Source organism: Micropterus dolomieu, linkage group LG09 (assembly GCF_021292245.1).
Source record: "Micropterus dolomieu isolate WLL.071019.BEF.003 ecotype Adirondacks linkage group LG09, ASM2129224v1, whole genome shotgun sequence".
In the NCBI taxonomy this organism is placed as follows: Eukaryota; Metazoa; Chordata; class Actinopteri; order Centrarchiformes; family Centrarchidae; genus Micropterus; species Micropterus dolomieu.
The window spans coordinates 3,956,050-3,968,541 of NC_060158.1; the positions used below are offsets into that span (position 1 = coordinate 3,956,050).

The following is a 12,492-nucleotide window of genomic DNA, read 5'->3' on the forward strand; positions in this document are numbered from 1 at the left end:
GCCATCAGAGGATGGGTACATGGTGGCCATAAAGGGATGGACATGGTCAGAAACAATGCTCAGGTAGGCCGTGGCATTTAAACCATGCCCAATTGGCATTAAGGGGCCTAAAGTGTGCCAAGAAAACATCCCCCACACCGTTACACCACCACCACCAGCCTGCACAGTGGTAACAAGGCAAGATGGATCCATGTTCTCATTCTGTTTACGCCAAATTCTGACTCTACCATCTGAATGTCTCAACAGAAATCGAGACTCATCAGACCAGGCAACATTTTTCCAGTCTTCAACTGTCCAATTTTGGTGAGCTCTTGCAAATTGTAGCCTCTTTTTCCTATTTGTAGTGGAGATGAGTGGCACCCGGTGGGGTCTTCTGCTGTTGTAGCCCATCCGCCTCAAGGTTGTGCGTGAAAATCCCAGTAACTGAGCAGATTGTGAAATACTCAGACCGGCCCGTCTGGCACCAACAACCGTGCCACGCTCAAAATAGCTTAAATCACCTTTCTTTCCCATTCTGACATTCAGTTTGGAGTTCAGGAGATTGTCTTGACCAGGACCACACCCCTAAATGCATTGAAGCAACTGCCATGTGATTGGTTGATTAGATAATTGAATTAATGAGAAATTGAACAGGTGTTCCTCATAATCCTTTAGGTGAGTGTATTTTCCAGTCACGGGAAAAGTCCTGGAAAGTCTTGTGTTGCCTGGGAAATGATTTTAACTTGATGCTGCGGCTGCTCGGTTATGTTGCAGCAGCGTTGTGAACGCACCCTGGAGTCAGCAGGTGTCTGAATAATGGGAGCTAAATATTATGCTGCGTTCCAGACCGGTCTGAACTGGGAAATGTGCGACCTCAAAGCGTTCCACGTGCAAGCCGCCAAATGTAAACAGCAAACATGGCTGAGCGTGACAGACTTGTGTTTCTTTCTGCACAGTTGAACCCTCAGCAGAAGCTGGAGGCTGTTTCCAGATCTTTTCACATTTCTGGGCGTTTCCAACATTTTCCTGAGCAACATTTGGGCAGAGAAGATGATTCAGAGACTGCCAACATATTTCTCCATCGGTTTACGTGCAGAACAAGTTTCACTATTTGATCCTAGCCTGTTTTATTTGCCTTTTAGTTCATGGTTTTTACACCGTGAGCTTCACAGAGCTGCCGTTGTTGTGTTTCGAGGGACAAATTTTTTCTCCGAGTTCACAAGTAGGAAATCCGACTTCAGGTGGCGTTCATGGTACTTTTTCTGGTTGGAGGTTGGAAATTTCCCAGTTCTGAGTCGCCTGGCGCGCAGCATCGCTCCCTGCTGGCCGGTCGCTCCTATCAGGTTTAGAACAGTTTCTTCTCAACTTGTTTCAAATGGTTGAATAAAGTTAAATTTGTTCAACGTGTTCGGTTCAGGCGCCTGCTCGCTTGATTTCCTGATAAGAATTAAAGGAAGCTGCGGTCAGAACAGCGATGGCGCCCCGCTGCATCAGACCCCGGCTAACTGCACGTCTCTGCTCCCGCGGCCTGAAGGTTTTTAGCTCACAGCTTCGTTAGTAAAGAGCCTAACGTGATAAACTTTGCTACTGTGACGTGTTCTTCAGAACATCAGCTAGTCCCAGTTGACCGTTTTACACTTGCATATCAGTTCGCTGAGATCAGTGAAGTTTAAATCAAGTGTGGACGGACGACCGGAGAGCAACCCTGTTTTACTCATTAGACAAATGGAGTCAGACTGTCACATCCTGTTTTATCTAAATAAATAAATATATACACACACACACACACACACACACAACAGCTTTTAGATATGTGTGTTTTTTCATGGACGCCAGCCAGGTTTAACCTGACAAGTCAACCTGGACTAGCTGTTTGTACCGTTGGACCTCAGCGATGTCAGAAAGCAACGGTTGTGCTGTTCAGGCAGCAGGGGTTCAAATATAAAAATCAGACGGCTAGATCATTGAAAAAGTCCTGGAAAATGACCTGTAAAAAAGAGTGGGAACCCTGGAACAGGGGCGGACTTCAGGCAGATCAGAGGCAGCTGTCTCCAGATTGCATAAGACCCGCCCCTTCCTGATTGTTGCGGACCTTGACAGCTCGCTGTATCCTGGTCCCCAGCGCCACGGCGTGTTGCTGTGTTACTTCTTAGTTTGTTTAGGTCGACCTGGCGCCATGTTTTGCCAGCCACATTTGTTAAGATTTAAAATGATTTGTTATATTCGTTAAATTAAATTACCTTTGTTAAGTTCATGGCGTGGTTTCCTCTGTTTGCTGCGGCCTCTGAGCCGGGCCATCACACCCGGTAAGAAGTGAACCACCGTCGTGGTGCTGAAAACCCAGCAGGGTTAACCCTGAAGTTACCTGGATAAGCCCAGATCCTGCTTCGTGGTGCAGCCGTGTCGTTCCTGATGATTTCTCTTCCTTCGGTCCGAGGGTCCTCCGTCATGTCACGTCCGTCGCTCTCTGTCTGCTGACTTCTGCCACACTTCTGTCATCCTGCAGCCTGCTGCTGTTTTCATTATGCTGCTGCCTTCAAAATAAAAGCGCAGAAGCTAGATCACATGAAGGACGTGTATTTGATATTATTTTTTATAAAAGTAATATTCTGTTTCATTGCAGTTTCAGTTTTGTGTGAGAGGAATTAAAAGGCCTGTCCCAAATAAAGGCCGGCTGTTAATCAGAGTTTCACAGTAAATGCAAAAACAGTTTTTTCAGTGTATCAGCGACCGTCGGTTTACCACGGGCTTTATGTCTCATGGCCTTCACCATGAGCAGTAACCTGGACACAGAGGGGCCATTAGGGAGTTCCTGGGGGTCTTTTTGTTAATTATTAATCGTTGTTGTTCTATATTGTTATAATTTAAGTATAAAGTACTGCACAGATCTGCCACGCTGTTCTTTCTCTGCACATGGTTGTGTTTTTTTTCTCTGTTCTCTTTTTATTCTTGTATAACTTGCATCTGTTTATATATTTCTACATTTATTTAGGTCAGCTGTGTGTAAGAAAAATAAAGCTCCTTCTGGTTCTGACTCTTTTTACTCGACCTCGTTAGTCCACGTGTTCGCTGTGTGACGAGCTGCACGTGAGCAGTTCTGTGGGGTTTTTTTCTTCAAGCTTTATTTGAGATTGCAGTTCTTACAGAAGTATAAAAATATTTGTAACATAATAGTACATCAATTACAAGCTCTGATCGCTCGGAGGGGGTGAGGGATTAGATAAAAACTTTAAACATAATCCAAGCTGACACAGTTTGCTTTAGAGACCCCTGAAATGTTTGAACTCATTGAAAGGCAACAAAGCAAAGTTCTTATCTGTGAATTTACATTTGTGAATATGAAATTTGGCCATAATAATAAGGAGATTAATCGAGTACACACAAGTTTTACGTTATTTTCTGGGAAACCAAACATTCTCCCAAAACAAAGCAAAACTTTCAGAGATATTTTCTGAAATAAAATCACATCATTTTCCCAGAAAGTTTTCACAATAGGACAAAAACAACAGTTTCTGGACAGCCACCAATATCTTTCCTAAATCTGAACTTAATATAGTTTTTAGCTGGATAGAATTTATGTACTAATTTAAAGGAAATGAGTGTATAAAAGAAAAAATATAAAAGTTTAACTTGCAGAGCTGATTCTGCTTTTCCCTCCTCTAAAGGTAGATCTGGGTTCTTTAGAGATCAGAAGGTGATCTTTGTTACTACCTCTTCTGGATTTGGATTTTATACCACCAGATTTTCTTAAAAGCTTTCCAACCTCGAATTTTAATTAAATTTTTTTGGACCAAGAAAAAGAAATCAGGGATGTGAGCTATTTTTTAACTTCGTCAGAGCTCTTGAGTTTCCAGCTCTGACTGAGCAGCGACACTTCACGTGTATCCTGGTGATCCGTAAGAGGAGTGGGTCGTATTTCCACATCAGTAAGATCTTTATTAACGTTCTCGGACACAAACCAAAGATCCTTGACTGACCAGAGCCTGTTTCATTACTCCAAGTCTGTCAGCTGCTGTTAGGATATTTCTTTCTCCAAATACCTACAAGCCTGAAGTTCTCTGCAAAGGTTTTGGTTCCGTTTGGTTGACCAGAGTTGTGCGTTTTCTGCCCAGCAGGTGGCGCTGATGTGACGTCACGCAGACCCACCTGTGATTTGACCACTTTTCAAAAGGTTCGTTTGACTTGATGCGTATCGTGATGCATGCTGGCTTTTTTTTGGGGGGGGGGGGGGGACTTAAAATAAGGGATGCTGGTTAGAAATTGTGTCCGGCTTTCGCCGGCGCTGCAAAACGTCACCATGTCACATGACATTAAAACCTCGCGGGAGCAAGACGGCTGCAGGCGCCGAGTCCATTTGTCTTTACAAATGCCGCGAGACCAGTCATTGATCTCAGCTCACAGTCAGCTCACGCAGGTAGGATGTGTCTCCGCCCCTGCGGTCACCTGCAGCTCACGTTAGACCATCAAGTCGGCGGAAGTCATGTTTCATTCATCCCGAAGAGCTGACGGACTTTTATTGTGAAGGAATGTTTGTATGCTGTGATCTTAGACCTGATCCTAAATCAGCAGATAGCAGCCCCCCCCCAGCTGATCTTTGTTGTGCGTAACACGTCACCCCGCCCCCTCAGCCTGTGCAGGATTTACTGCCCTCCTCCTCCTCCTCCTCCTCCTCCTCCGCTGCCTCCATTATTACTGTGAAGAACCGAGGACGGCAGCGGGTCACCACGACAGCAGCAGGCCGAGCAGGAGGGCCGGACCGCCGGGGAGGACCGGAGGATGAGCGCCGGGACGAAGCTGAAACCCGGAGGAGGCGACATGACGGCGGACTAAGCAGGCAGGAGGCGGGAGGAGGAGGAGGTGCAGATAACCAGGAGCAGGAGCTTCATCATCACCACCATCATCATCATCATCATCATGTGTTAATGTGCTAACGGGCCTCCGTCCTTCTCTTCCAGCGGCTCACAGTCAGGATGTCCGCGCCGCCCGCCGGACCCGGACCCGGGCCGGAGCTGCCGGACCTGAGCCACCTGACGGAGGAGGAGCGGAGCATCATCCTGTCGGTGATGGAGAGGCAGAAGAAGGAGGAGGAGAAGGAACAGAGCATGCTCAAGTAAGGAGGGGCGGGGCTCTGCGGATCATTGATTATTGATCAGTGCTGATCAGCAGCTGCTGGGCGATGACGGGGTTTCCGCGTCAGCTCATACAAAATAAAAGCACAGCGCCTCCAAAATAAAATCCAGCTCAGCTGCAGCAAAGAGAGGCTGAAGAGAAAAACATAGTGTTGACGTCACGTTAAAGGGAAGGTGACCTCTGACCTCTGACCTCCTGTCACTCGTCTGAACAACACCAGTCTGTGGCGGTCAGCGCTGTGAGTGTGGCAGAGTCACTGCGGAGGTCGTCCAGCCTTTATTGTGACTGCTGAAGGCTGCGCTCTCCTCAGTCTGACCGTCTCGCAGGTCGCAGGTCGCAGGTCAGCGCAACCGTGATCAACATCCTTCATCCGTCGGGTCGGTGATTTCTACACTTTACAGCTTCTTTCAACAACCGGAAACACAAACTGGCGTTTAACAGCGTCGGATTACAGCGAAGCCAAAAGAGACCAAAGACAGCAGGAAGCGTCACTCCGGCGTCACGGGCGGCGTCGCTGTTGGAACGACGAGCTCGATGGATTTTATCGTTTGAGTTTGAGAACGTGCGACGCTTTAAATTTTGCTGCCGCAAGGAATTGTGGGACGGCATTCTCCCCCTTCTGCTGGACCCGCTCTCATCACGTCCCGGGTGGCTCGGTCCGTCAGCTGATCGCTCACCTTTACTGGCGTTCCACACTTTTATTGATTCTGATCTTTTCGCTGATCAGAGTTCTGTTTCCGGCGTTCTCGTTCACCAACACGTGTTGGCAGCTCTGATTGGCTCAGGACAGGAAGTGACTGCTTGATTGACAGCTCGGTGATCTGGCCTCTGATTAGTGGAGCGCTTCTTTTCAAATGTATAGGCATTAGATGATGATGTAGTTTCAGGAGTGAAGAGGAGGAGGAGTCAGGCGGAGGAGTGAAGAGGAGGAGTCGGGAGGAGGAGTCAGGAGGAGGAGTGAGGAGGAGGAGGAGTCAGCAGGAGGAGTCAGGAGGAGGAGTGAGGATGCTTTTATCGATCGTGGGAAATTTTAGCAGCGGCGGTCGTGATTCAGCAGCGCCACATAGAGGAGACGCTGATGTTGCTGGTTTCAGAAGCAGCAGCTGATCTGAGTCCCACCCCCCCGTCTCTCTGCTCCCCCACCCGCCCTGTCTCTCTGCCCCCCCACAGGAAGTTACATCAGCAGTTTGAGCTCTATAAGGACCAGGTGAAGAAGTTGGGGGAGGAGCCTCAGGCGGCTCAGACGGCGAGGGCGGAGTCTCCCACCTGCTGCGTCTGCCGCAAGACCAAGTTTGCCAACGGCTGCGGCCGAACCTGCTGCTACTGTCAGAGCCGCTTCTGCGCCCGCTGCGGGGGGCGTGTCCCTCTGAGAGCCAATAAGGTCAGTGACAGCATGTCTTTAACACCCGGACACATTCGATCGATAACATTTGGAAAGTCTAAAAGAGCCACAGGAAGTTAGTGGAGAGCTGGCAGGAAGTTAGAGGAGAGCTGGCAGGAAGTTAGCGGAGAGCTGACAGGAAGTTAGCGGAGAGCTGACAGGAAGTTAGCGGAGAGCTGGCAGGAAGTTAGCGGAGAGCTGACAGGAAGTTAGCGGAGAGCTGGCAGGAAGTTAGCGGAGAGCTGGCAGGAAGTTAGCGGAGAGCTGACAGGAAGTTAGCGGAGAGCTGGCAGGAAGTTAGCGGAGAGCTAACTTCTGTGTGATGGCGGGAGCAGAGGGCTCTGTGAGCGGGCGGCCGGCCGGCCTCACACGCTCCTCCCCCGGGTCGCAGCAGGCTTCAACCCGCAGCCACAACTCCGGAAATATTCAAGCACGTTTTTGTTCCGCCATCACTTCTCGTAAAACTGTCAATATCCGAAATCTACACAGCTGATTTCACCTCAAAACTTCTCAGAAGTGGATTTAGTGATGAAATAACGTGTGAAAACTGTAAAATATAAAACTTCCTGTTGCCTCTGTCTGGTGCAGCAATGATGATGCAGTGAATAGTGACGATTCTCTCTGACCAATCAGCCGTCTGCCGTGTTTTCATGTTACATTTTAGTTTCCCTCAGCTCGCTTCTAACCTCGATGAAGGTGAGGTGATTGCCGCTTGGCGAGCTTTATGACGCGTTTTCATTGTGACGTCACAAGTAAAGGAAGTGAAGGGCTGGACTACAAACGAGCTGTTTTCAGTTCAGAGCAGAGTTTTCTGTGGGAGATGGGAACTCCCTTTGGGCTTTTTCACTTTGCAAACCTGTTACATGCACAAAAAAGAGAAATAACTCAATAAAGGAGAGGGGAAAAGGCAAAAAGCAAAATACCAACTCTTTAAATGTTCAGATGTATATTGTAACAGGCTGTATATTAACTTACTGAGAGAAAACGGGTAGTTCTGTGTAAAATCAGACGTTCAGCACCCCCATATCGCCAACATGGCGTGATCCTTGTTTCGCTGCGAAGCTTCGACTGTGAGATTGACAGTCGAATCAGGCTCCGCCCATCGAAGCATCCAATCTTCAACTATTCGGGGTCAGGCCTAGTAGTTTCTACATTTTCCCACGTTCCTCAGAAGTCCTGAACGCATCGTCAGCATTTCAGTTTCAGAGAAACAAGTTTTTTCTTCTTTAATGTTCAAAATTGAAAACTTCTGTTTTTCTGTGTGTTTTATTCAGTAATGGATGAAGTACTCAGAGCCTTCAGTAAAAGTACTAATACCTCACTGTGAAAATACTCTATTACAAGTAAAAGTACTGCATTGAAAATGTTACTAAAGTAAAAGTATGTGAGTATAAACAGGAAAATGTGCTTAAAGTATTCAAAGTAAAAGTACTCTTTGTCCTGTTACATCTCAGATTAGTATTATTCCTCATCATTCATGTAAAGCAGGATTTTCCTGCTGTAGTTTGAGGTTGAACTACTTAGTATCAGACTGCAGATGATGATTATTTTCACTCTGGATTAATCAGTGGATTATTTTTAATCGATTGGAAACCTTGTGAAAATAGTGAGACATGTTGTCCCAGAGCCCAAAGAGACTCCTTCACAGCGTCAGTTTAAACTCAGAATGATTCAAATCTTCACATCAAATGTTTTTACCTGATGGACCAGCTGATTTAATTTAGAACTAAGCTTCATATTTTATAAACTCTTCATGTGTGAAGTAACTGAAGCTGTCAGATATGATGGAGTAGAAGGAGAAAATACTCAAGCAAAGTACAATACTTCTAATGTGAACTCAGTACCTGACCCTCGATGGTGTATCAGTGATCAGGAGCATCTGTGTTCCAGGTGATGTGGGTCTGCAACGTCTGCAGGAGGAAGCAGGAGATCCTCACTCAGTCGGGGGGGCTTTACTCCAGCAGCTCACATGGGGATCCTCACCCGCCAACGCAGGGGCCACCGGGCGTCACAGGGCCTCTGAGCAACGGAGCCACTGAGCGGTCAGTAGAACCCAGGAGAACCCAGGAGAACCCAGACACACGAACAAGTCACATCATCAGTTTGGAGCTTTCTGCCACATCTCATGAGCTTCATCAGCAGATGGACTCGTTTTCACGGAAACTGAGCAAATACTTATAGTTCCATCCATCCATCCATCCATCAATCGTCAAACTGCTTATCCTGCGTACGGGGTCGTGGGGGGCTGGAGCCAATCCCAGCTGAAAGGCGAAAGGCGGGGTACACCCTGGACAGGTCGCCAGTCCATCGCAGGATTATAGTTTAGATTATTAATAAAATTAATCAGCTCTGGATCTTAATTGCAGAATCATTATTTACAGTTTCAGTCTGATTAAGTAGTTAGATGTTTGTGACCCCCCCCCCCCCCGCTGTAATCAGATTAACAGTTTGATAATCCTGCAGCTCAGAGAGGCTTAACGCTAGGCTAACACACAGGCTAATACACAGGCTAACACACAGGCTAACAACACAGGCTAATACACAGGCTAACACACAGGCTAATACACAGGCGATCAACACAGGCTAACACAAAGGCTAATACACAGGCTAACAACACAGGCTAACACACAGGCTAACACACAGGCTAATACACAGGCTACCACACAGGCTAACACACAGGCTAACAACACAGGCTAACAACACAGGCTAACACACAGGCTAATACACAGGTGATCAACACAGGTTAACAACACAGGCCATCAACACAGGCTAACACACAGGCTAATACACATGTGATCAACACAGGCTAACACACAGGCTAACACACAGGCTAACACACAGGCTAACACACAGGCTAATACACAGGCTAACACACAGGCTAATACATAGGCGATCAACACAGGCAAACAACACAGGCTAACAACGTAGGCAAACAACACAGGTCAGCAACACAGGCTAACATACAGGCTAACACACAGGCTAACACACAGGCTAACACACAGGCTAATACACAGGCTAACACACAGGTGATCAACACAGGCTAACACACAGGCTAATACACAGGCTAGCACACAGGCTAACACACAGGCTAATACACAGGCTAACACACAGGCTAATACACAGGTTAATACATAGGTGATCAACACAGGCTAACACACAGGCTAATACATAGGCGATCAACACAGGCAAACAACACAGGCTAATACACAGGCTAACACACAGGCTAATACACAGGCGATCAACACAGGCTAACACAAAGGCTAATACACAGGCTAACAACACAGGCTAACACACAGGCTAACACACAGGCTAATACACAGGCTACCACACAGGCTAACAACACAGGCTAACAACACAGGCTAACAACACAGGCTAATACACAGGTGATCAACACAGGTTAACAACACAGGCCATCAACACAGGCTAACACACAGGCTAACACACAGGCTAATACACATGTGATCAACACAGGCTAACACACAGGCTAATACACAGGCTAATACACAGGCTAATAACACAGGCTAACACACAGGCTAATACATAGGCGATCAACACAGGCAAACAACACAGGCTAACAACGTAGGCAAACAACACAGGTCAGCAACACAGGCTAACATACAGGCTAACACACAGGCTAATACACAGGCTAATACACAGGCTAACACACAGGCTAAGAACACAGGCTAACACACAGGCTAACAACACAGGCTAACACATGCTAACACAAAGGCAGGCTAACAAAACACATATGTTCAAAACACACATAGGCTAACAACACAGGCTAACAACACAGGCTAACACACAGGTTAACAACACAGGCCATCAACACAGGCTAACACACAGGCTAACACACAGGCTAACACATAGGCTAACAACACAGGTCATCAACACAGGCTAACACGTAGGCTAACAACACAGGCTAAAACACAGGCTAATAACATAGGCTAACAACACAGGCTAACATGCTAACACAAAGGCAGGTTAAAACATGCTAACAAAAACACACACAGGCTAACAAAACAGGCTATCATACAGGCTAACGCACAGGCTAACCCACATGTTAACACACAGCCAGGCTAAAACATAATAACAACACACACATGCTAAAAACACACAGGCTAACACATACTAACAAACAGCCAGGCTAACACAGGCAAACAACACACGGGGAGGGTGATGTAATGCCCGGTGTGGGCGGGGCTAATGAGAGGGAGCAGGGGAGGGGCCTGATCCACCGTGGACGGGGCTTTAGTTATGATCCAGATTCCAACCTGCTGACTGTGTCGGTGTGTGTTTAGAGGAGGCTGGAGGTTGATGTGAAGCTTCAAACATTCGACAGACAAACTGTAAGAAACTCTTCTTTCTGTTGAATACTTGATGTTATCATTTATACTACCTAAATTACTAATACTCATGTTTTATGTGTTTAAGTACGTACAGCAGCCTGACTACAGTGTAATTTCACATCAGATTTACTCTCGTCTTTAACCTGTCTGTGGACATGTCGGTGTGTCTTCCAACCAAGTATTTAATAAGAAACGTCGCCTCATCAGATTAAAGGACCAGTTTCCTTTACAAACTAACTGTCAGGATGTTCCGTCGCTGTTCAGGTCGGAGATGAACACCTCTTTACTCTCAGCTGGACAGGGAGGCTGGAAGAAAATAACGATACGATGTTTTCACCAAATAGTGTTGAAAATGTTTCTGAAGGAAAAACATGGCGAGTTCTAACAAGGAAATATCTAAATCAGTAGAATAATTTAGGTCTGAAGTGGGCCAGGAGAAGAACTCAGGTTCCCCATGTTCCCCAGGTCCCTCAGGTCCCTCAGGTCCCTGAAGTTCTTCAGGTTCCTTAGATTCTCAGGTCCTCAGGTTCCTCAGGTACTTCAGGTTCCTTAGGTTCTGGGTTTGCTGTAATTTTCAATTCAATTCAATTTTATTTATATAGCGCCAAATCACAACAACAGTTATCTCACAGCGCTTTTCATAAAGAGCAGGTCTAGACCGTACTCTATGATGCTATTTACAGAAGCCCAACAGTTCCCACCAAGAGCAGCACTAGGAGACAGAGGCAAGGAAAAACTTCCTTTAAGAGGCAGAAACCTCAAGCAGAACCATGACTCAGGGTGGGCGGCCATCTGCCTCCACCGGTTGGGGTGAGAGAGAGAGAGAGAGAGAGAGAGAGAGAGAGTGACAGCAAGAAAGAGAGAGAGAGGGGGGGGGAGAGAGAGAGAGAGAGATGATGTATGGGACTGATTGTTCTTATGTTGTATATATGATGCTTTGGCAATGTTGTTGTTACATTCATGCAATAAAGCTAATTTGAATTGAATTGAATTAAGAGAGGGCAAGAGAGAGAGGGCGAGAGAGAGAGAAAGAGAGAGGGCAAGAGAGGAACAGAGAGAAAAAGAGAGAGAGGGAGAGAGAGGGGAGGGAGGCAGCCTACACAATATCCACACAGAGGTACAGACAGTAAAGGTGATGTTGCTATAGACTAAATGAAAAATGGTACAGATATTTATAGTAGTGTTGATGATAACAATCGTAATGTTAATGATTATAATAACAATAATAACAATAAGACTAGCAACAATAGTCGTTGCAGCAGAGGGTGTCGAGCAGGAACGCGGGGGCAGCAGGTGACCCGCAACCACAGATCCAGACTCCACAGCTCCAGAGCCAGAAACACCTGCAGGAAGTGATAGGAGGAGAGAGGAGAGGGACGAGAAAGCACAAGACTACCGGAAAGGGGAGAAGTTGTGTTGCAATAATAGGATGAGGTTGCATACAGAGGGAGAGAAAGAAGAGGAGAGAGGAGCTCAGTGCATCATGGGAAATCCCCCGGCAGTCTAGGCCTATAGCAGCATAACTAAGGGATGGTCCAGGACTCACCTGAGCCAGCCCTAACTATAAGCTTTATCAAAGAGGAAAGTCTTAAGCCTACTCTTAAATGTGGAGATGGTGTCTGCCTCCTGAACCCAAACTGGAACCTGGTTCCACAG

The 12,492-nt window shown here is 46.7% G+C and overlaps 1 protein-coding gene and 1 long non-coding RNA gene across 10 annotated transcripts in view; one reads left to right on the plus strand and one right to left on the minus strand.

Annotated features, from left to right (window-relative positions):
- The window catches only part of LOC123976865, a 25,397-nt gene extending 21,160 nt beyond the window's left edge, over window positions 1–4,237 (minus strand). Inside the window, exons 1-2 of the long non-coding RNA XR_006826441.1 lie at window positions 3,809–4,237; window positions 2,220–2,513 (exon numbers count right to left, since the gene is read on the minus strand). This is a non-coding gene — a long non-coding RNA (uncharacterized LOC123976865). The remainder of the gene's footprint in view (window positions 1–2,219; window positions 2,514–3,808) is intronic.
- A 148-nt stretch (window positions 4,238–4,385) lies between these two features.
- LOC123976846 (regulating synaptic membrane exocytosis protein 2-like) overlaps window positions 4,386–12,492 on the plus strand; it is a 47,361-nt gene continuing 39,254 nt past the window's right edge. For 4 of the 9 annotated variants that reach the window (XM_046059215.1, XM_046059223.1, XM_046059217.1 and 1 more), the window contains exons 1-4: window positions 4,386–4,836; window positions 4,935–5,089; window positions 6,280–6,490; window positions 8,381–8,532. In XM_046059215.1, coding sequence (XP_045915171.1) covers window positions 4,950–5,089; window positions 6,280–6,490; window positions 8,381–8,532 — 503 coding nt within the window. In that variant the 5' untranslated portion in view covers window positions 4,386–4,836; window positions 4,935–4,949. The remainder of the gene's footprint in view (window positions 4,837–4,934; window positions 5,090–6,279; window positions 6,491–8,380; window positions 8,533–12,492) is intronic. The other 5 variants (XM_046059218.1, XM_046059219.1, XM_046059222.1 and 2 more) reach the window with 3 other exon arrangements.